This window comes from Asterias rubens, chromosome 3, assembly GCF_902459465.1.
Source record: "Asterias rubens chromosome 3, eAstRub1.3, whole genome shotgun sequence".
Taxonomy (NCBI): domain Eukaryota; kingdom Metazoa; phylum Echinodermata; class Asteroidea; order Forcipulatida; family Asteriidae; genus Asterias; species Asterias rubens.
In genome coordinates this window covers 17,439,039-17,461,738 of record NC_047064.1, presented here as the reverse complement: position 1 = coordinate 17,461,738, position 22,700 = coordinate 17,439,039, and the positions used below count along the sequence as shown (strand labels likewise).

General features: G+C 40.8%; 2 protein-coding genes across 2 annotated transcripts; both read right to left on the bottom strand.

Moving 5' to 3' along the window:
- Positions 1-2,800: 2,800 nt before the first annotated feature.
- Positions 2,801-8,015, bottom strand: LOC117287849 (abl interactor 2-like). Its single transcript, XM_033768402.1, has 5 exons — positions 7,803-8,015; positions 6,141-6,308; positions 5,090-5,876; positions 4,195-4,341; positions 2,801-3,095 (listed from the first exon to the last, which is right to left on the bottom strand). The coding sequence occupies exons 1-5, from the start codon at positions 7,917-7,919 to the stop codon at positions 2,932-2,934; spliced, it is 1,383 nt and encodes a 460-aa protein (XP_033624293.1). The 5' UTR covers positions 7,920-8,015; the 3' UTR covers positions 2,801-2,931.
- Positions 8,016-9,562: 1,547 nt separating this feature from the next.
- On the bottom strand, positions 9,563-21,829 carry LOC117288392 (protein SSUH2 homolog). Its single transcript, XM_033769238.1, has 12 exons — positions 21,562-21,829; positions 19,980-20,522; positions 18,666-18,833; positions 18,224-18,293; positions 17,490-17,619; positions 16,875-17,060; positions 15,660-15,722; positions 14,146-14,249; positions 13,665-13,757; positions 12,896-12,998; positions 11,955-12,059; positions 9,563-11,027 (listed from the first exon to the last, which is right to left on the bottom strand). Exons 1-12 carry the CDS (start codon positions 21,581-21,583, stop codon positions 10,881-10,883), a joined length of 1,734 nt encoding a protein of 577 aa, XP_033625129.1. The 5' UTR covers positions 21,584-21,829; the 3' UTR covers positions 9,563-10,880.
- Between the last annotated feature and the right edge of the window lie 871 nt (positions 21,830-22,700).

The following is a 22,700-nucleotide window of genomic DNA, read 5'->3' as shown; positions in this document are numbered from 1 at the left end:
TGAACATGTTTGCAAGTTATATTTCATGGGAATGTTCACATTAATTTTTTCAATCTCTCATCCCTAAACTTGTCATTATTTGATGTGCAACATGTTGGTTGCGACAGCTTGGGGGCTTGCATGTGTTAATGGTGGTGGGGGGGGGGGTGGGGTTATGGAGTTGAAGGTGGTTGGATACCTAACATTTAGACCTGTACAAAGACCATCCAAATGTTTTTGTCGCTATCTTTTATCAATCAGTCAATCATATATCCTTTGCATTTTACTGCATTTCCATATAATTATTTCCATATATCATAATGTATATCATACCAAAAACAGAAAACTGTAATCCATCAGTTTTTTCCCTTTTCAGCTTATCTTTATTAAAGAAATCAAAACATAAAAGAGTCACCTGATGCGCAGAAGCTCTGTCCACACTTACAATACATTATATTTAGTGGTCTATGGTTACAAGGTTTTGTGTTTTGAAGACAACAGTACCAGTAGGCACCAGTACTGTTGAGGCCAATCCCAAATCATAAACAAAAACCTATAAATCTAATCCGCTATATTTTTTTATAACTTGTGGCAAAAATAGCAACAAATTCTGCTGATTGTTACATATTAATCAATGCTTTTTATGAGGAAAACAATTCAGTGAAAAGGACATACAAACATGCAATAATAACTTAAGTAACCAGCCAGACTTACTTCACTTCTGAGTTCTGAGAAAGTTGCGACATGGCGGGACTAGTTTTCTTTGGTCAAGTGGTTATTGGATGACATTTTTTGGTCCAAATGCAGCACAACACATTGTGTAGTCTGGTCTGGAAGCCTATGTGCGCACATGCCTTTTTCGACTTTTAATCGCAAGTTTTTTGCAACACTCAATAAATAGAATGGCTATTGTTCTGGATGTATTACACCATTAATGTTTAGCCTACCTTGTTTGGTTTCTGTGTATGTTGTAAACTACTTAAAGGATTTGGGTACCTTTTCAAAATGTCCATAGATTTACATTAAACTTACAGGGTTTGAAGATAATGATAGTGGAAAGCTTCCCTTCAAATATCACTTACAGAGGTGCTGTAGTTTTTGAGAAATGAGTAAAACAATGTCATGAAAACAATTTTGAGACGAAAATTATTTTCATGACATTGTTTTACTCATTTCCCAAAAACTACAGCACCTCAGCACGTAATATTTTCAGGGAAGCTTTCTACTATCATTATCTTCAACCTGTGTAAGTTTAGTGTAAATCTGTGGACATTGTGTTTTTTGCCCTACAAAAGTTACATATACCCTTTAGGACTATGTGGATGCAAATGTTTATACAAAAACCATTTACACATGTACATACTTGGATACAAATAGATTTTTAAACTAGTAAACGATTCTTCAGCCATCATTGTTATTTTACTTAAACTTTATAGTGTGCTTCTGTATGCATAAACTGTACGTATGGTGTTGGCTGGTTTTTACAGAAAAACACAATCATAAAACTTTGATGTATTTTCAATGACTCTCAATAATTCTATGTGAAACTAAACTCTGGAAGATTTTGTTCTCAATAAATAAATACGGCTATGAAATTTTAGTTCAAATAAAAGTTATTCGAATGGATTTATAATAATAATAAGAAGAACACTTATAGTGCGCCGGTATCCACCACAAGATGCATATAAAGCAGTTTTACATCTTAAAGCCATTGGACCCTTTCGGTACAGAAAAAATAATAATAAAAGTTCACAGATTTACAAATAACTTACAGGGTTTACAAAAGGTAATGGTGAAAGACTTCTCTTGAAATATTATTCCATGAAATGCTTTTCTTTTTGAGAAAACATTAAAACAATATCAATTCTCAATATCGAGAATTACGGATTTATTTTAAACACTTGTCATGACACGGCGAAACGCGCGGATACAAGGGTGGGTTTTCCCGTTATTTTCTCCCGACTCCGATGACCGATTGAGCCTAAATTTTCACAGGTTTGTTATTTTATATATAAGTTGTGATACACGAAGTGTGGGCCTTGGATAATACTGTTTACCGAAAGGGTCCAATGGCTATAAACAAATGTTACAATGTGTAGGAGATGCTTAATAGAGTACGAGTAGATATTACACTTTTTGAGAAAATGAACCCATAACTACCTAACTGGTCACAGTACATCAGCACAGTCCTTGCCTTAATAGCCCATGTAGAACAAACTGCATACCGTTGAAAAGAGTACACAAATCTCTATATTATGTGATATACATTTTGTCATGTTCCCCCCACTCATTTCACTAGCAATGAGAGTATGGAGAGAGACACTAAACTTCTTTTTTTCAGCTACAGTGTTTGTGTGTTCTTAGGGGAAAGTCCATTAGTAGGCAGATACGGGTTAACTTGCCTAAAAAGAAATCCTCTTCACATAAAATTTCCATTTTCCACATTCTGACTTTCCTTCCAAATCCCATACACAGACAATAGGCTATAACCCCGATACCCCACAAATGGTGTTGCAGGCCTGGAGTTACATGCCATAAGCCTTTTTGAGATATGGCGGACACAATGCTACAACACTAGGCCTATGAGGTTTGGGTAAATTTGTGCGTATTGCCCATAGAAATAGAACGTGTGTTATTCAGTGTAGTGCGCTTTTTTTAGGCGACGCGGCGTTTACACGTAAAAGTATTGACCACCAACGTTCATGGTGAGTGTGGCATCAGTCGCCGCATGTGTATCACGTCCGGCATACCTCAAAAAGGCTTATGGCATCCGTTGCCCCTGCTCTTGGCCTTGGTGCCCCTCCAAAAATTTCCCATTAACTTTAAAGATTTTCCAATGGAAGTGCCAAAAATGAAAATGGCCTTGCCCTTTTAAAAGATGGAATTCCAGGCCTGGTGTTGGTTACCTCTTAATATACACTATCTACAGAATTCCAATGTGCAAGAAACTCCTTACGGGATCGATTCAACGTAGTTGCCCGGGAATAGTCCCGTCACTCCATTGTAGACGCCCTCAAACCAGCCGTCGGGATTCTTTTTCAACACGTAGATGATGTCATCCTCCTGAAATGTCAACTCATCCTCTCTTGTCTGCTGGTAATCGTAGATGGCAACAACTACATAATAGGAAAGGAATTACAGATTTAATACTTGCATTCTTGAAGGCAAGTCAAAAGCCGTGTTTCTATTGGACTTTTTTTCTGGTTAAGTACCGTGACAGAATTATATCCAATGGGGGTGCATGGTAAACTGACCTCCCTGTCCACCTACGCGACCGTGATGTAAAACTAACAGGCGGAAAGAGGTTGCAGAATACTTCCACGCAGTTACAGTAATTTATCAGAGTCGCTAAAAAGTCCAATGGGAACAGCCCCGCTCTACACCAAACACGCTGTTCGTTATGCAAATGTCGCACAATGTAAGTCCAGGTGGGAACGCACAGTAGAATTACACGAAAACTGGTTACAGAAACTTTCCGGGTTGCAGCAGAAGCAAAAATCAAATCGGAGCACGGCTTAACTCTCTTTGCCTCACATTTATCTTAAAGCCCATTTCCAGTGACCTTGCATGACCGATAATAGGCAGGACAATTCATATAGTGCCTTTAACCAGAAAATAATATCGAAGTCTTATATAGCGCACGTATCTACCAAACAAGGTACTCAAGGCGCTGAGTATATACAAACTTTCAGAAAGATAGGTTATTGCAGTGATGAATTGTGAGACCCAATTATTTAGCACCTTATAAGGGTTTACAAGGTGCTACGGCGCAATAAGCAGCCACAACCGGGAACACCGGGGCGAACCCCTTCTCTTTTCGATAAGTGCACTGGGTTCTTTTACATGCGTTACACAACACATGGGACCAACGGCTTTACGTCCCATCCGAAGGACGAAGCAATGGTTAAGTGTCTTGCTCAAGGACACAGTGTCACGGCTGGGGATTGGAACCCACACTCTGCTGATCAGAAACACCAGAGTTTGACTTCGGTGCTCTTAACCGCTCGGCCACGACACTTCCACGACACTTCCAAATTCAAAGCGCTGGAAACCTACATTAATTACCTCAAAGACTAACAATAAAAAAAAACAGTGCTCTTACCAAGTTAGTTTTTCTGGTCATTTACTTGTTGAGTAATTACCAAATGTACAACCCGCGCTTTACAAACAGGTACTAGAAGAGCAAGCTGAAATGTTCATGCAAACTAAACTTACCCTTGTCCAAGTATTCTGCTGGTGCATTAGTATCGATGACATCGCTGGTCTGGATGAACTCTGGTGGTGGTGGCATCTCATCAGTTAGGCCCATATTGGAAGGGTACGATGTCTCTTCCATTGGGGGTGGAGGAGGTAAGGCTGACACTGCATCAAGGGGGTACATAATAGCAAAATCACTTTATTATGCAAAATATTATCAATACTCAGATAAAAGGGTGTGAGACAGCCTCGCTACCATTGGCAGCGCGCCGTATCGATACCTCTCATCACTAATCCCTAGGAGGGATGTACTGGGAAACAACGCTGATTGGCTCAGCAAATTGGTTTGTATAAGGTGCCAAGTGTGTGCGCGCGTAGTTTTAAGATTTTGTATGTTGATCACGCCCGCGTTTTTTATGACACGAACACGTTAATAAAAAAAATTTAAAAACATTCTTTCAGACCAAGGACATATGTGAGCGCGATGAAAATATTGAAAATGAATGTATGCTAATTATGGCTCATTTAAAATGTGGTAGCAAAAGCACATTTAAATTTGCCAATTCCAGGGGTTATGATCAATTTGCCAATTCCAGGGGTTATGATCGAGCAAGGCATGCTGGGGGAAAATGTCCTAACTCGAGATAGGATTTATCCTCGCATTTCATGAAATCGGTTGAAGGACGAGGTTTTTACCTGCCGTTAATTCATCCTATTTGACATAGAGTGATGGAGAAACCATGGGAGAAATTCACATTGCCTGAGGTTACATTTGGATTCCCAAACCACAGCAGAGCCTTAGATCGCTATCTCCTGGAAAACAAGCAGCAAGTCTCTACATGGCTAACTATGTTGTCATACTGTAGATTACAAATTGTTTGTCAGATTTTGTGTATATCGTTTGGAACCTTACCTTCCATATCTGGTGGTGGTGGAGGGGGCATGTCGCCACCCCCGCCCACCATATCAGGTGGAGGGGGCGGGGGCATCATCATCATGGAATGTCCACCCTCACTGGATGCTCCTTTGGGTGCGCTGACTGGTCCCCCTGGTAGTGGGGGAGGCGGGGGTGCCATTACAGGCGGGGCCATCATTGGAGGTGGGACCATCTGTGGTGCACTAGCACGATTGCCGTTGTAGTGCATCTCGGGTTCTGTGGGAGGGGCAGGCGGAGGAGGGGGTCCCCCACCTTGTGGGGCATAACCTATTTGACTCGGGGGTGGTGGTGCTTGCCCAAATGCCACAGAAGGCGGCCGCTGTTGTTGTTGGTTACTGGGGGGAGCCTGTGGTGGCCCCATATCTCTGGTTATGGGCGCGTAAGTAACAGGTGCCACGGGTGCATTAGGCGGGGCGACAGGGCGTCGGGTATTCCGACCCCAAGTGTCAAACTTCCCGACGTTGCCAACCGGTTGGTAAATGGGGAAGTTATTCTCTTGGCTGCTCATGGTGCTGGTGCTACTGATGGAGTCTGTCCTCTTCTTGCTGACGTCGGGCGTGCGTCCCGCCCTGGAGCTGCCGCTCAGTTTCATGCCGTGACCCGTGTCGTCTAGCGCGGTGTAGTCGATGGGGCTTGACTTGTACTTCATGGGTTTCTCAGGGTTGGCTGGAGCGATGATCTTATGGGTGCGGGGACAGTTCTTGTTCGTTGTCAGCACACCGATTTCTCGCCGGGCGACCTTCTCTTTATGTATGCTCACATTCTGAGTCAAGGAAGAGATAATATCTTGAGTTAGTCTCGGCTCCAAACCCTTTGTTACAACATAATATTAAAAATCACAGAGATCTCCCATAAGAATTGTATCTTATTGCCTTGAAACACAGGCTACTTAAAGTTAACTCTTTTGAAAAAGCCAGGTTTTGATTGAGCCCCCATTCTTCATTCCACACAAATGTTTGGGTGAATATTTAATTATGACTTTCTGGGATTTGTTGTGGCCCTGACTTTCCTCAGGCCTGAAACCTACCCGAGCAATGTGGTTGATACTAGACTCCATCTCGGCCAGCTGAACTCCCTGTAGATCCAACATCTGTAGCATACTGGTGGCTAGGGTGTTAATCTGGTAGGCAACACTCGCAAGCGACTGAGTTGCATAGTTCTTTGTCTCGGCCAAAGCCTCTCTCTTGTTCTCCGCCTACAGGATGAAAAAGACACAAGAGCTAAATAGGATTGGGAGTTACTTAAACAGCTACTTAGACACAGATGTACCCAGAGTGGCATATTCACCAGTCATGCTAGTGTAGTTTGTGAAGCTTGACATACAACCCTATCTCCTTAGCCAAGTCTCTGATCGGCGTAAGTCTGTATTATTTTTTAAAAGCACTGAGGTGGAAAAAGGAAAAAGTAATAATTAGTGCAGTGGGGTAGTGCTCTCTGTCAATTCGAACAATAATAAGGTTTATCACGAATAGCAAAATATCAAGAGAGGGTGCTGCTGAACTTTAAAAACTGTTTTAATTAATATGATATTCCCACTCTAGTTTAGCATGCAGTAAAGGCCTAGCCTGAAAAACGAAACCTAATTACTCAAGCATAAAACCTTTCTTGGTGACTAGTAACGGGGAGAGGTTGATGGTAAAAAACATTGTGATAAACGGCATCCTCTGAAGTGCCATAGTTTTCGAGAAAGAAGTAATTTTCCACGAATTTGATTTTGAGACCTCAGAATTTTTCAGATCAGATCAGATGAGATTTAGAACTTGAGATCTCAAAATCAACCATCTAAACGCACACAACTTTGTGTGGCCATGGTGTGACAAATGTTATTTTTCTTTCATTATTAACTCGCAACTTCGACATATTCGATGACCGATTAAGCTCAAATTTTCACAGGTTTGTTATTTTATGACATAAAATAACAAACAGGCTGTGTGTGAACATTTTGTTGAGATAAACCAAGTGAGAAGGCTAGTCTTTGACAATTACCAATAGTGTCCACTGCCTTTAATCCAATCTCATTTGCTAGGGTTCTACTTCCTGCATGCAGTGAATGTTTTTGATTTTGTATGCAAAACAAGTCACCACTAACTAATGGCGGTCCTACTACTTGCCGTCAACTCGCCGACTTAACGTCAACTCGCCGACTTAACGTCAACTCGCCGACTTAACGTCAACTCCCCGCCAACTCATTTTCATGCCGTCAACTCATTAAATTTACATGAAAAATCTATAAAAGGGGCACGGAAGTGTTAAGTCTGGGCTAAACTACATATTTTTCATGGTTTTTGGTAAAAATTCATTCACAAAAACGACTTTGTGTTGATAAAAAAAAAGTACCAATCATTGACATCTTGGGCTAAGGCTAATCAATGTGAAAAAGCAAGATGGCGGCCGACGGTTTTGCTGCTTCGAGATAATTTTTTCACGAGAAAAAAAACTCAATTTTTATTCCGAAATATGACCTAAAAATTACACGAATTCTCTTTGAGCTGATACTTTACAGTTCTATGCTTCTTTTGTTGGTTTTTAAATGTATATTGGAGGAGTTGACGGCGAGTTGACGGCGCAAGTGAGTTGACGGCGAGTTGACGGCAAAAAATAGTAGGACCCACTAAATGGCACTACCACTGGACCACAGTGAAAATACACACATTGAAATTGTAAAAAAGAAAAAAAAAATCGCCCTTGCCTTTAAATAATTGTCGTCGCAATACGATGCCACATCCAGGAGATTTGCATGGCTGTCCTGTAAGGCTTTCCTCCCAGCCGGAATCTCACTGTCAAAAAGCTCTCCTAACCTCGACATTTTGACTAGAAATTAGGATTTTCCGCCAACTATCGACAGGTCACCCTCATCATTTCGGTCCTAATCTCTTGCACTGTACTTCCGCATACGGTCAATGGTAATCTTTCATATCGTGTGTGTGGAAGCGTAGCAAGTACATGGATTTTGTGTCGGATTGGCCGGATACCAGCAAGGCGTTGGGTGACCCTGCTAACCTATGGACTGCCTCAAGGGCATTAAATGTGACGAGATTGTTTGTTTATGCGTGCCAAAGTACAGAGCGCCTTATACGCAAGAAATTACGTTAACAATTTTGACGCAAAGCAATCAGTCAAGGCATATCTTGAAGATCGTGTTGTATTGCACTTGTTCTGCCATTTGACCACTTCCCATAAAAAAATAATAAATCTACCTAAAATGTAATGAGGGTAAAACAAATTATAACTAATAAATAAATATCCGCGCAAGCTTTCGAAACAGCAATGTACTTTGAGAAAAACAACTTCAATCATAGTTTATACTAATTGTGCAACTTTTCAACCCAAAACCCCAGGAGGGACTATTCCAATAGTCAATAACAGTACACCCTAAGAACAACAAATAGGTGACTTTCACATTGTCAATATTTTTTTATTTTTTCAATTGCATCTAATTTGCATTTATATTTTGTTCCCGGTTTAGAAACACAAACATTTAGTTTCCAATATAATAATGCCTAAAATGATCATCAGATTATATTTACTGTTTATTATACGAACAATATAATTAATCAAAAATACTTTCTACTTGTTACTTCAATAATAATACCATAATAAGTAAATGGTCCACCTCTTGATATCAAGTTCAAAATAAAAGTGAAAGTTTGGTAGGTAGTATCAATATATAAAATCGTGCACTTCTTGCAGAATACTGGTACTTAAGAAAATACTGAGATAACGGCAAGAACCCAAAAGCTTAGTAGTTTGAGTTCTAAAAAAGTAAGCCCATTCCTGATTTTTGAGTAAGCCCATTCCTGATTTTTTTTTTTTGGGGGGGGGGGGGCTTTAGCCTCAGTATGTTTGAATCAAGTAGAATTAGAAACAAAATATGAAAAACCATAATAAGAAAATGGAACCACTTTTTGAATAATTGATGGAATGAAAATATAACAATTATAAACCATAAACCGTAAACAGTACGGTAAAATGAAAATAGTATTATACAAAATGGTAAAATGGAAATAACAGACTCTTTTAATGAAGTAAAGACGGCATAAAATAAAGTAATGTAAAAGTAGAATTATAGTACTAATTATTATTAAACATGTGAGAAAGCTCTTTAAAGGGAAGGTACACATTTGGTAATTACTCAAAACAAATATTAACTTTAAAACTGACTTGGGTAAACAAGCATTGAAGAGCTGTTGATAGTATAAAACATTGTGGGAAACGACTCCCTCTGAAGTAACGTAGTTTTTGAAAAAGAGTTAATTTCTCATTAAAATAATAAAAGACTTCTAGCTATCTAGTAAGTCTTTTATTCCTATCTGAAAGCACACAAATTCGTCCAACAAGGGTGTTTTTTTTTTCACCATTTTCTCGCAACTTTGCCCAACCGTGCCCATTTTTCACAGGCTTGTTATTTTATGCTTACTATGGGATACAACGGCCAAGTGAGAACACTGGTCTTTGACAATTACCAAATGTGTACGTACAGTGCCTTTAACGCACATTTCCTCAACCACACAAGCTATTTTGACAACCTATACATTTGAGAGGGCTTTGTTAGTACTTAAAAAATGGATATGTTGGTGACCTTCTCTTGACCTTTTGACCTGTATAAACCGGAAGTACCTGTTAAATGTTTTTAAATTTAATAACTTAAAGGTTGAAAAGTACACCTTTGATGCTCTACCAAAATCATACATCGAGAAAACATTTTCATTTTGATTTCTTTGCATATTTACGAGCTATGAACACTCTTTTCATTGATTCAAACATTGGCCCAACGATAGCTGAACACGTGTTTGTTTCTACAAACACTCAATTCTAGTGTATCACGTTTGTATTTTTCATATCTAATAACAGGCCATTTGGAATTTTCAGCTCCAAAATTAATTTTTCACCGTTTCCGTTTAGATGTATTTACATTTATTAACTTGAATTAGCAGATTGGGTGGGAGGGGAGGGGATTTGTTGAATAAAGACAAATTTACAACAGCAAGATTTGGTAGGGCACCGGAAGGTTATTCCAGAGGTAGCAGGACCAAATCCCACTCTAATCAATTTTTCTCTACAGGTGTACCGAACAATTTATCTAAAATTTACCCAGTAGATCACTTTGGCTATAATAACAATACTGTATAGATTACAGTAAAATTGTACTTGGACGCAAGTTATTATAAACCATACTTACACACACATACAACTTGTTAAACACACACACACACATTCAAGATCCAATCAGAGGCCTGGTTTTTTATCTTTGGGAAGGCATTTTCATTTTGCAAAAGGCACTTCCATTGGAAAATCTCATAGGGGCATCAACCAATGCCAAGACAAAGGCCTAATTTCAACTGCTTATTAACAGCCAATTTTGTGCTTAACTGGAAAAGTTTCCATTTCATGAGCACCTGTAAAGGCATGCTAACCTTAAGGTGCTTACTTTATACAAATAAAAGACACAACAATGCAAATTCATTTGTGAACGCGCAAGATGGTCACCTAATTTTGTTGATATCCAGATGCTTCAGCAACAAATTTTCTAATTCAGAAAAACGTTACCGACCAACCTACCATGTTCAGTGTACAATTTAAGACTGGTATCCTGCTCAGTTATTCTAAGCAAACAAATATTAAGCAATTTTTCTTCGTGTAAGCAGCTCTGTGAAATTGGGCCCTGGCCTGAAGTCACAGGGATTGGTGAATGGAATATACACGCAACAAACTGACAACCGTGATCACACCTCCACGGTAATGCCTTCCAATTCGATCGTTGATCAGATCACAGTACATTGCAGCCCCAGCAGCATTGGTGAGGGTAGTCTGGTGCATAGACCTCGTGTTCGAAGCCGTACACCCAGAAGCGTGTGCTCACGTCCTTCCAATCATAGTGGGCCTCGGTCACCGGGACTGAACGAAGAGTTTGTCGCTGAGAAGAAAAAAAACCGAACAATAATAATAAGAACAATTGTTTTTTATGAAGCACTTTCCCCCCCCCGAAGGGCTTCTCTAAGCTCTCCAACATGTCATCACCCCTTACACCAACCTCGCTAGCATGGGCAGCGCGCCGTATCACGCTAGCTCTGAAAGGGAAACTCCGATCCGTGTCTTTGATTGGCTATCATATACGCACAAAATTTGAAACGCTGTGCGTCTCCAAAAAGCTCTATACGCCGAAACGCATGCGTATAAAGATGTACGTATTCACTTTTTTTGTCACGCAACGCTGAACGCCAAGACAAGTTTATGACTTTTACTACACACAGCGCATCCAGCGTGTGCGCGACTAACGCCCAACACAGAACGGATCAACCACAGGACTAATTGTAATATCCCTTATATTTGGATATTTTCGAGTTACACTTCCAGGGGTTATGATCGAGCAAGGCATGCTGGGAAAAAAATGGCGCGGCGAGATCGATCACCCCTGGGAACGAGGTTACCCTTACACCCCTCTCCAACATGTCATCACCCCTTACACTATGTGATTAAACCCATGTACAAGTACAGTATGGCTGGTTTGGCCGTGCAGTCTTGTATACATAGGTAATCTGATTTCATTTAATTTCATCTCATTTATTCTGGTTGTCAAGCCATCACTCAGAGAAAAACTTAACCACTGTACTATACAATATCCCCATGGAGAGAAGAAAAGGAAGGACATTTCAGTTTTAGAGGTGGGAGGAAAACCCAGAGAGGTATTCCATGGGAAACCCCTGCAGTCAGGTATGGACTTCAAATAGTGCCCCAACGTGATTCGAACCAGGGTCCTAGAGGTGGAAGGCGAGGTAAGATACCACTACGCTAACCTGACCTCCATCAGATTCAGGCGGTAATTGGTTTGATGGTGACCTACCTGCTGGTGAAGCATGGCATTGGGCCAAGCACTGCGGTGATGCTCAACGATACGAATGGAGTTCTGGTTCACCTCTTGAACCGGGAACTGTGAGATTGGCCACACCTGCAGATGGATATAGGTATAAGTAAGCAATTTAGTTGTACAGATTTTGTTTCAACATCCATGCCAACGACCCAGAGTAAAGCCAATGATAGAGGGTGCGCTGCACTGTGAATTACCTGAACTGCCTTGCAAACCAAACTGTCTACCACAGGGTTGACAAAATAAGGTCACAGCCCACCACACAAAGAAAAGGAAATCTAAAAGGATATAGCTTTACAAACTTCCTTTTCCAGAAGTTCTAAATCTACCACACATCTAAATCAGGAGCCAATGTCATAGCACGCTCGCCTTAACGGTCAGTAATTTTTTGTGCTAACTCTAGCAGAATAATTTGCTTAAAGGATACGGGTACTTTTTCAAAATGTCCACAGATTTACATCAAACTTACAGGGTTTGAAGATAATGATAGGGGAAAGCTTCCCTTCAAATATTACTAACTAAGGTTGTGTAGTTTTTGAGAAATGAGTTAAACAAGTCACAATATAGTTTTGGTCTCTTTAGCATGTAAAATCCCCTTAACCAGTTATTATATTATACCAAAACCATAGCATAACTGGTTAATACGTTTTTACATGCTAAAACTGAGACAAAAATTATCACTTTTACTCATTTCTCAAAAACTACAGCACCTCAGTAAGTAAAATTTTAAGGGCAGCTTTCTACTATCATAATCTTCAAACCGTGTAAGTTTAATGTATATCTGTGGACATTGTGTTTTTTGTTAGCATGCCTTTTTGTCTGTGCTTACGGTATTGCAGCGCTATGAAATGGAAATCGCACAGTAAGCTTGGGCCTGCTATGCATACATGTACAAAGACTAACATAATGGCACTTACAAAGGGCAGTGCTTGTTGAAACACAACCTGTCCACTGACGTTCCTGATCAGCTCATCCGGCATGTCTGTATGCTCCAGGATATAGTCAGATGAGTTGTTGACACTAGAGAGAGACAGAACAAATGCTGCACTGTTATTTTTTAAAACTCCAAGATCATTTTGATAAAAATATTGATAATAAAAACAGACTTACATTATTATCTATAATTCGTTTCTTCTAGAGACTTGAGACTAGTTGGATATCAACATGACAGTTTAAAATGAAACCAAACAACACATAGCAATGTTCTGTGAAACTATATTTAGATTTGTAGATTAAAAAAAATGAAAAGCAGGTATTTGTTGACATTTTTGTGGTAGGACGGCCCTGTAGAATTGCTGTTCACCCGTTTCTCCTTGCCACTAACAGGCTTGGTATTTATTAAAACTTTAAGGTTTGTGTTAAAATAAAATAAAAATTCTCAGTCGAAGTTCTATGTTTAGGACTTCATCTTTTATTTACTTTAGTGTTTTGCCAGTATGAAGTGCAATAAAACAAAGAAATATTAATGTACAATGGATTTACGTGACTCCTACAGAAATTGCTCTGTGATGTTCAAAAACTTGACGACTAATGAAGCTGACACTTCTACAGGTGAATTATACATAATATACATCTACATTTACAGTAGGGATTCACGTCACGGCTAAAAGGTTTGACCTACAAAAGGTACCAAAACCCTTTCTAAAGCTTATTCAATCTTTTTTGAAAGAAACTAAGGGAACTTACTAAGAGACTGTGAGGAGAATGTAGTGCCTGAGGGTACGACATCCTTCGCAAGTAGGACAAGTCACCCTGCCATCGCCACCACAGCGCATACACCTTCAGAAAAATAAGGTTCTAATGATTAGTTGAAGTCGGGATGTTGTTTAATAGTTGGGCAGAAAGGGGAAATTTGAGAGGTAATTGTGATTTTGATGATACAACCATGGAATTTGGCACACTGTCAGCGAATATCATGAGAAAGATAACCAAACTAATTAGAACTGGTGGCTGAGAACTCAACAATTAAACCAGTATACTGTGATCGCTAATTTTTTTCTATTTATGATATGGGGGTAAAAGGAGTAGATCTTTTAGTACCATGTAGTCCTATGTACCTTGCAGGAAAACACTGAATGTTAAAGTGCCTTGAGCGTCACTGGGTGACGGATATGCACAGTACATAAGAAGCCACTATTAATGAACGACAAAACAAAACGTAACCTACCTGCGACGTCCTGAGCCGTGGCAGGAGTAACAGCTTTCACGATGGGATTGCCCATCACGATGGACAGTTCTGTGACCACTACCGCAGCAAGTTGAGCAGCGAACCTGCATCCAAGAATGAAAGAGTCACATTGTAGGAGGAATGAGTGAAATACGGTAACACACAACAAAAAACAGTACATGCTTTTTAAATTAATAATAATAAAAATAAGGATTCAAACTGTTGTATGGAGCAGAAACATGGACCCTCCTCAAATCTGACCTCAATCGACTAGAATCGTTCCACATGAGGTGTCAACGATCAATTCTCGGCATCCAGTGGTTCCACTTCGTCAAAAACAATTAGGTCACCCAAAGAACATGTCTGCCCCCCATCAACTAATGCAATGCCGCCGCTCTGCCTTCTTCGGTCATTACGCTTGTCTGGCTGACAACATCCCAGCTAAAAAGCTCTTAGCATCACCATCAACCCCAGGGGAGGCCTAGCACCAGCTCCTGGCTGGAAGAGACCTAGAGGTCGCCCTCGATCAAACTGGGCCCAACAACTTGGCCGAAATCGACCTAGCGAAACCAACCACATGTGGCATGAGGCTGTAGGGCGTGGACACAGGAGATCGGCACGACGGACCCTTGCTGTCTCTGCGGTTGATTGATTGATTGGTTAGAGCTGCCTCTTATCGTTATGACACTGCTCTAGAATTGGGGGATGTTGTCCTCTGTAATGTATTTCACAGAACTCAGGAAAGTACTGAGAATACAGTGCTACATACATTGATGCATATGGGTAAAAACCAAAATGAATATTCTTTATGGAAATTTAACATCTCAATGAGCTTTACGTAAGTGCCCTGATCACTGGGCAAATAACATTACATACATACATACATATCAGCATTTATATGAGGCGCCTTTTTCCCCAAGGTTACAAGCTCCTACAGAAGATGCAACAAAGAATTCCAAACTCAAGATGTTCGAATGAAAAGTGAAATAAAACAGTTAGTTATTTCTGTATAAGTGAGTCTTCCCTTAATCTTTCTTAGCTCCCTGGGGAGTATGCAACCTGGGGCAACCGTAGCGCTCTAAAGGTTTGTTTATACACAATATCAACCTCTACCTTCGCAGGTAACCATTTAACCCCTGGGTGAAGAGAAGCAGTTATAGTAAAGTATCTTGCTCAAGGACACACGTATCACGACCAGGACCCGAACCCACACTCAAATGACTTAAACACCAGATCTATCATAGGATGCGAACTGCCTCTAGCTACCGGGCAATCTCGGTGGTCTAGTTGGTAAGACACTGCTCTAGAATTGCAAGGGTCGTGGGTTCGAATCCCACCCGAGTAATATGCCTGTTATTTTTGTTCACAGAACTCGGGACAGCATTGAGTATGCAACGCTAACACAAATCTGTGTTTATAAATGAACATACCAGAACTTGAATTCGATGCTATAAACCCAATCAAACATGGCAACCCATAGATATGTTAGTCCTTACATCAGAAAACAAACCTACCCTTCCTCTGCCATAGCAACGTCCACACATCACAAATCCTAGGCCAGTACACCGATGGCAGGTCTGTAAAATAATCATTAAAAAATGAATTAGTTCAAATTAAATTTTGTAAGAAGACTACAGCAGCATTAGATAGTATAAAGCATTTTAAAAAACATTTCACTTCGAAGTAATGAGGTTATGTAAAAGATATCAGTTTTTATGCCCCAAAACTTGAATCTGAGACAGATTGTGTATTTCTATTTGGGATTATTCTTCCTGCATGGGTATAACCGCTCCAGATTTCCTGTAATACTAAAAAACAAGACCACCTTGTTAATTGTTGATTGTGTACCTCCATATTTATATAGCATTCATAAATACCTCAGACAGTTTCGCTATTCCTATTGGTTGAGAGCGCGTCACGTGGGTGTGTATAAACCTTTGTATATGGCCAGTAAAAAGTGTTAAAACATGGGCGTGACACGCGAGCTAACACCTGTGCTTCTAAGACAGTTTATTCACTCCTATTCATCGAGAGCAACGGCAAGGACAGTTGTGCCACATCACGCGATACGCGCGACACGCACAGCATTCCCTTATAAGGAGTTGTTTACCCGAGGGCGGTGGAGGGCCTTACCACTTCATAGCAGGAGGGGTGTTGTGTTGAAAGAAATCATTGAACAATTATAATTTGTGCATTTATTTACTTTTTGGCCAAAAGTGTTGATGTTTGTTGACCGAAAAGGTATTTTTGAATGGGAAGAAGTGTGTTGAAGCGGTTTTCAACTAGTGGTTTAAACTCACCGAGGCCTTGGTAAAATTATCAAGAACCAGTCCTCGTTGGGATTAAACCACTAGTTGAAAACCTCTTCACCACACATTGATTCCCTTATTAAAACAATCAAACAGTTCCAAAAACGTATGGTACATTTTGCCTTAAGTACAAAAAAAAATTAAAAATTGTGCACTTTCGAAAGTTCCAATGTGCGGGTGCGATTCTTACAGTCTATTGCAATTTCCCCTATTCTCAAAGTTTGATCCATAACTTGCTGAGCACCACCTTGGTAGTAGTAGTTGGATATCAAAACACTACACAATCAAAATACAACTTGTTTTCATGAGAAACTACATCTTTCAATACTGCAAGTATAACGAACAGAGTAATCAAAACAGAAAGTGAAGTTTAAGCAACCACAAGAGGGCGCTAGACTGAACAGGCGGAGTTACTCTTACCTGAAGATAAGACGTGTGAGGCACCTCCAGATGCTTCTCATGAGTCTCAAACTGGGTGTTTGGTCTACATTCCATCGACCACACCGGTGGCGGAGCACCGTTCTGAGGGCCGTCCACCATGCCGCCAAAGAAGGGTTTAAACTTGCGGGATGTCGTCCTTGCCTCGTTGAACGTTTCCAGTGTGTACTGTAAATATTAAAAACATTTTTTTCACATCATGCCATAGTGTTTGTGCAAGACTGCATACAGGTCACAACTATTTCAATAAAAGAGGCATTCTCTAGAGCCATGAACCAATCAGCAAGACGGGTTGTTTGGTGTGTAGGGCGATAGAGGGTATTAAGGTTTCTTAACAGTGCTGCAATTGTCCTTTAGAGAATGGTCTTGCTTTATATTCTACTACCGTTGAGTAGATTTTCAAAATTCAAAGACTTCTCAGTTCTGAAAAGAGCTGTCCTTCTTTTTAACTGCTACTACCTTGGCGGAAGGTGAGAAAGACTCCACTGGGGTCGAAAAATCAGGCCATTAACTTTGTTTTCCAAGTTAGAGACTTTTTTCTTCTTTTTTCCCTCTTTATTCAAAGTCTTTGAATAATGGCCTAAAGGTACAACTTACATGAAGAGCATGCGTGGGTATAATCTTACTGATCGCCATGTTCTTGGCAGGTCTTGAGCCGTAGCAGCAGTGTTTGTCCACATACGTCAACATGGCCGTCTTGACTGCATCCTCCTCAATGTTATCTTTCCTGCATCATCAAGATAGCAAAAGCACAATTTCATTTCATTTCAGTTTTTTTCTGGTTGTGTAGCCACGAACTCTCAGAAAAGTAAACTTAATAAAAATGAACTTAATCACTATGAGCCCATTTTGAGATAAGGCGGACACAATACTACAAGGTTGGGTAAATTTGTGTGTATACACCCAAACCAAACAGTACACTCATATCACATCTACCATACCTCAAAAAGGCTAATGGAGAGCAGACGAGGAAGAAGTCTCAGTTTTAGACGTGGGAGGAAAACCCTGGAGAATTATTCCAGGGGAAACCTTGAGTCAGGTAGGGACTGAATTTGACAATAGCACAGAAAGCTCTGCTTAATACCAGACGCAAAAAGGGTATTTCACAGATTTGTAGCTTGTGAGCAAGCATGCTCCACGTAATTACTCCATTCCTCGCTTACATAGCAGAAAATTGGTGCTTGCACACACTTAAACAAAACCCGTGTCAAGCATTCTCTGTGTGAAAGACAGTTGTCCCCAGTGGGCGGAATCCATATTTATGAGTGATTTTCATAGAGGATTATTTCAGGGAAAAGCAGAGCCGTAAAATTTGGACCCGATCAACTTACGTTTCAAACACCTCTTGTGGGCGATCGTTTTCTGATGGGGGCTCATATGCAGGTGGAGGAACAGGTGGACCTGAAACCAGAATTAATTTAAAGTAATTGTTACGAGTTAACTTGCGGGTATACCAGGAGTGGGTGGCAATAAGCCCCTGCTGACATTTGATTTAGGGTCTATAGCCAGAATCAGTCAAGGGTAGCCCTCACCTACAACATGTAGAAGTGGCCATCTGTCCTTGTGAGTTGTGCGATATCTCATAAAACCAATTTTTCTAATTTATGTCTATTTAGTCTTGAGAAAGACACTACTAGGATCAGAACGTCAGCCCATCAACTATTTTTTGCATTTATACCCTTGGTCCTTTTGGTTGGCAAGTTCTTCGCAACGGCTGATTTCATTTTCTCAAGCAAAATACATTATTATAACAACATTTGAAAACTTGTTCACCATCGTCAAATGCGACTGTTTCATATCCAGGTACAGCCTCCAGCTTGCTAATGTCTGGGGCGGCTCCTGGCTCCTCCGATGCATTCTCGTTGTCATCGGGGTCATCATCAGGAACTTTGTCCCACTTGTACGGAGTGGCGCCCTCGGAAACGGCACCAGGCTTCCAAGCTGTGTAAAAGTGACAGAAATGTACCTTACCATTAATTATTATTATTATTATTGATTGGTTTATTTCACAAATAAAAGCTGAATTGAGTTTTATTTTTACAACATTAAGAAAGGTTAAAAATTTAAATGTATTTACATATAAAAATGTACATTAATAAGTTTAAATTGTTTCAAAATTAAAATTATGTGGATACGACAACATTTGAACAACAAAGACATCAACTCAGTCATGGACAACAATGAAAGCAAAACAGACATGGACAACAATGACATCAACTCAACAAAAGAAACAAAGACCGCCACATTGACATTGACAGCAGCTAAGACGTGAACAACAATGACAGAGACATTGACAACAACTCGGACATGGACAACAATGACAGCAACTCAGATATGGACAACAATAACAGACACTCAGACATGGACAACAATGACAGCAAGTCAGACATGGACACAGTGACAGCAACTCAGACAAGGACACAGTGACAGCAACTCAGACAAGGACACAGTGACAGCAACTCAGACATGGACACAGTGACAGCAACTCAGACATGGACAACAATGACAGCAACTCAGACAAGGACACAGTGACAGCAACTCAGACAAGGACACAGTGACAGCAACTCAGACATGGCCACAGTGACAGCAACTCAGACATGGAAAACAATGACAGCCACTTTGACATGGACAACAATAACAGACACTCAGATACGGACAACAATGACAGACACTCAGATATAGACAACAATGACAGCAAAATAGACATAAACAACAATGACAGCAACTAAGACATGGACAACAATGACAACAATCTTAGTACTAGTTTGACAACCACACTGAGCCAAATTTCATGGCTATGCTTACTGTGCAAGCATTTCTGCACTAGCTATTTAAAGACACTGGACACCTTTGGTAATTGTCACAGACTAGTCTTCTCACTTGCTGTATCTCATCATATGCATGAAATAACAAACCTGTGGAAATTTGAACTCAATTGGTCGTAGGAGTTGCGAGATAACTATGAAAGAAAAAAACACCAATCACACGAAGTTGTGTGCTTTCAGATGCTTGATTTCAAAACCTCAAATTCTAAACTTGAATAGCCATGGCCACTATCCATTTGACCAAAATTTTCCATAATTTTACCTTGCATTTCAACTCCCTGCTGTGGGGGTGCCCCATATCCCTGTTGTGGAGGTGCCCCCTGTTGCAAGGGAGGCCCGTAGCCCTGCTGTGGGGGTGCCCCGTAGCCTTGCTGAGGAGGTGCCCCATAGCCTTGCTGTGGGGGTGCCCCGTAGCCCTGCTGTGGAGGTGCCCCCTGCTGTGGGGGCGGCCCGTAGCCTTGCTGTGGGGGCGCCCCATAACCTTGCTGTGGGGGTGCCCCATAACCCTGTTGTGGAGGTGCCCCCTGAGGTGGGGGTGCCCCATAACCCTGTTGTGGAGGTGCCCCCTGAGGTGGGGGCGCCCCATATCCCTGTTGTGGAGGTGCCCCTTGTTGTGGGGGTGCCCCATATCCCTGTTGCAGAGGTGCCCCCTGTGGAGGTGGCCCCTGCTGTGGAGGCGCCCCATATCCCTGTTGTGGAGGTGCCCCTTGTTGTGGAGGTCCCTCTTGTTGTGGGGTTGCCCCATCTCCCTGTGTAGACGGTGGCTCCTGCTGTGGGACTGCCTCGTACCCCTGAGGTGGAGGCGCTGCAATTTAAAATTACAGAATCAACATAACAAACCAGATATACATCAATGGTTCATAAATGACAAATATTGATCCTACCAAACTATAAACGTAATCAAAACACCACAAATTGATGGGTTACTTATTGTCTGAATTGATTTGTTGGCACATATACTGCACCACAAAATACTACCAAACTAGCCTTGCCTGGCAAGGCATAAACCGGCCTATCCGTATAAACAAAGGATAACTTTCCGTATGGCACCACCACTTTTTCACTCATTTTTACAAAAAGGGATATATCAATCAGGTAAATTAGATACTATATTATTTTATTTCGAACGGAAACTTTTCCTAAACAAATATTGGTGTTGAACTACCTAATAAGTAGCTGTTGAATTACAGATAGCTGATCGCCTGAACACATACAGTGGGCATGAAGAGATTAACCCTCTTGTAACTAAGTACGTTTGAAATAACCTTAAGTGCAGACACTGTTTGACCACTCAATCAAACTTCAAAGCTCTTTAATTCTCACAAATTGGAAAAACTTTTGTTCAAAATTCAACAAATTCATACAGCTAAATAAGCATACACAAATTGCTTACTTCCTTTCATAAAATCATTGAGTTCAGCCAATCAATTTTCATGCTCTTGGTCTTTGTTTCCTCAGTGTGTTCTTTAAATCTAAACATTTTTTGTAAACATTTCCCAGTGGAAATTTAAAATCTTCAAAATCTGTGAGAAACTTTTCACGGGGCACCAAGGCAACGCCAAGACCAGGGGTATAAGAGGCCAAGCCTCCGTGGCCTCCGAAAAGTTCAACATGGTCATTGTTGTGAAATGTACTTTAATTTATCAGAACAGATTACCATCCTCACTGTTATCACTGAAAGATGTTGATGTTAATTATTAACGGAAAAGTTTCCGTATGGCGCCACCACTTTTTCATTCGAAATAATAATATAGTATCTAATTTACCTGATTGATATATCCCTTTTTGTAAAAATGAGTGAAAAAGTGGTGGCGCCATAAGGAAAGTTATCTTTATTAACTTACGTGCCGATGGCTGTTGACTCATTTTTCTGAGTTTCCTTCCTTCTTCTTCAAAGCGATTAATTTAGGTACTCCACAACGGTACTCCACATGTGGGTGTATGTGGGTAAAATAAAAGCACCACCAATTCTTGTCATTCGCGCAAAATGTCAACAACCACACCTTGTGCACGCTGTTTATGCATATGTACATCATGTACAAGCATATTTGTGTGCGCTACACTAAAACCATGCCAGGGATAGTCTTGGTTCCAAGACCATTGGTGTTGCGCGGTCACACACAACCAACGTTCTGATTATGCACAGCACAAACTGTACACGCTTTTGTAATGAACGAACGCTAGCGGGCGCTCTGTTTCTCTGATTTCCGGATCTAAGGCCGTGTCCGAAACGGCGACTTCGGCTACAGCTACGGCTAGATTGCGCGCGTCTGCCTATTCTTCAACACTGGTAGACGCGCTGATCTAGACGTAGCTGTAGCCGAAGTCGTCTTTTCGGACACGGCCTGAAATCTAAATCAGAGAAACAGAGCGCCCGCTAGCGTTCGTTCATTACAAGCGTGTACAGTTTTTGCCGTGCATAGATCGGAACGTTGGTTGTGTGTGTGACCGCGCAACACCAATGGTCTTGGAACCAAGACTATGCCAGGGACCGCGGTGCTGCTGCTGCAGATAGACTTTATTCAAGTCCCGTTCTCGTGCTAGAGGTCCCTACCGTATGGCAGTGCGCCCTCGCCGTCAAAATAATAATAGCTATTTTGGTCCCCAGCCGACCGAACAGTTTAGGGAATTTGTTTTTGCTTACTTATCCTCGACCTATCCCAACATTAAATCGCTTATGATCGTAGCTCGACCCCTCCCAACATTAAATCGCCAACATAAAAATATTATTTTTAAGTCACCTGGAAGTGTTTTTTTGTCAAAATAAAGCTTTTGTTACTAATATAAAAAGTACGTGTTTTGATGAGTGGAATGTGAATAAACCAAGGTTCTAAAGAATTAGTTCTTATCTTATTTACAAATAAGAGTAGGCCCCGACCCGAGAGGGCGCTGTTCGTGACGTCAATCGAGGCGCGATATTTGAAGAGAAAAATGCTGCACAGTGCTGAAAAAGACGTCAGACCAGACCAAAGGCATTATTGCT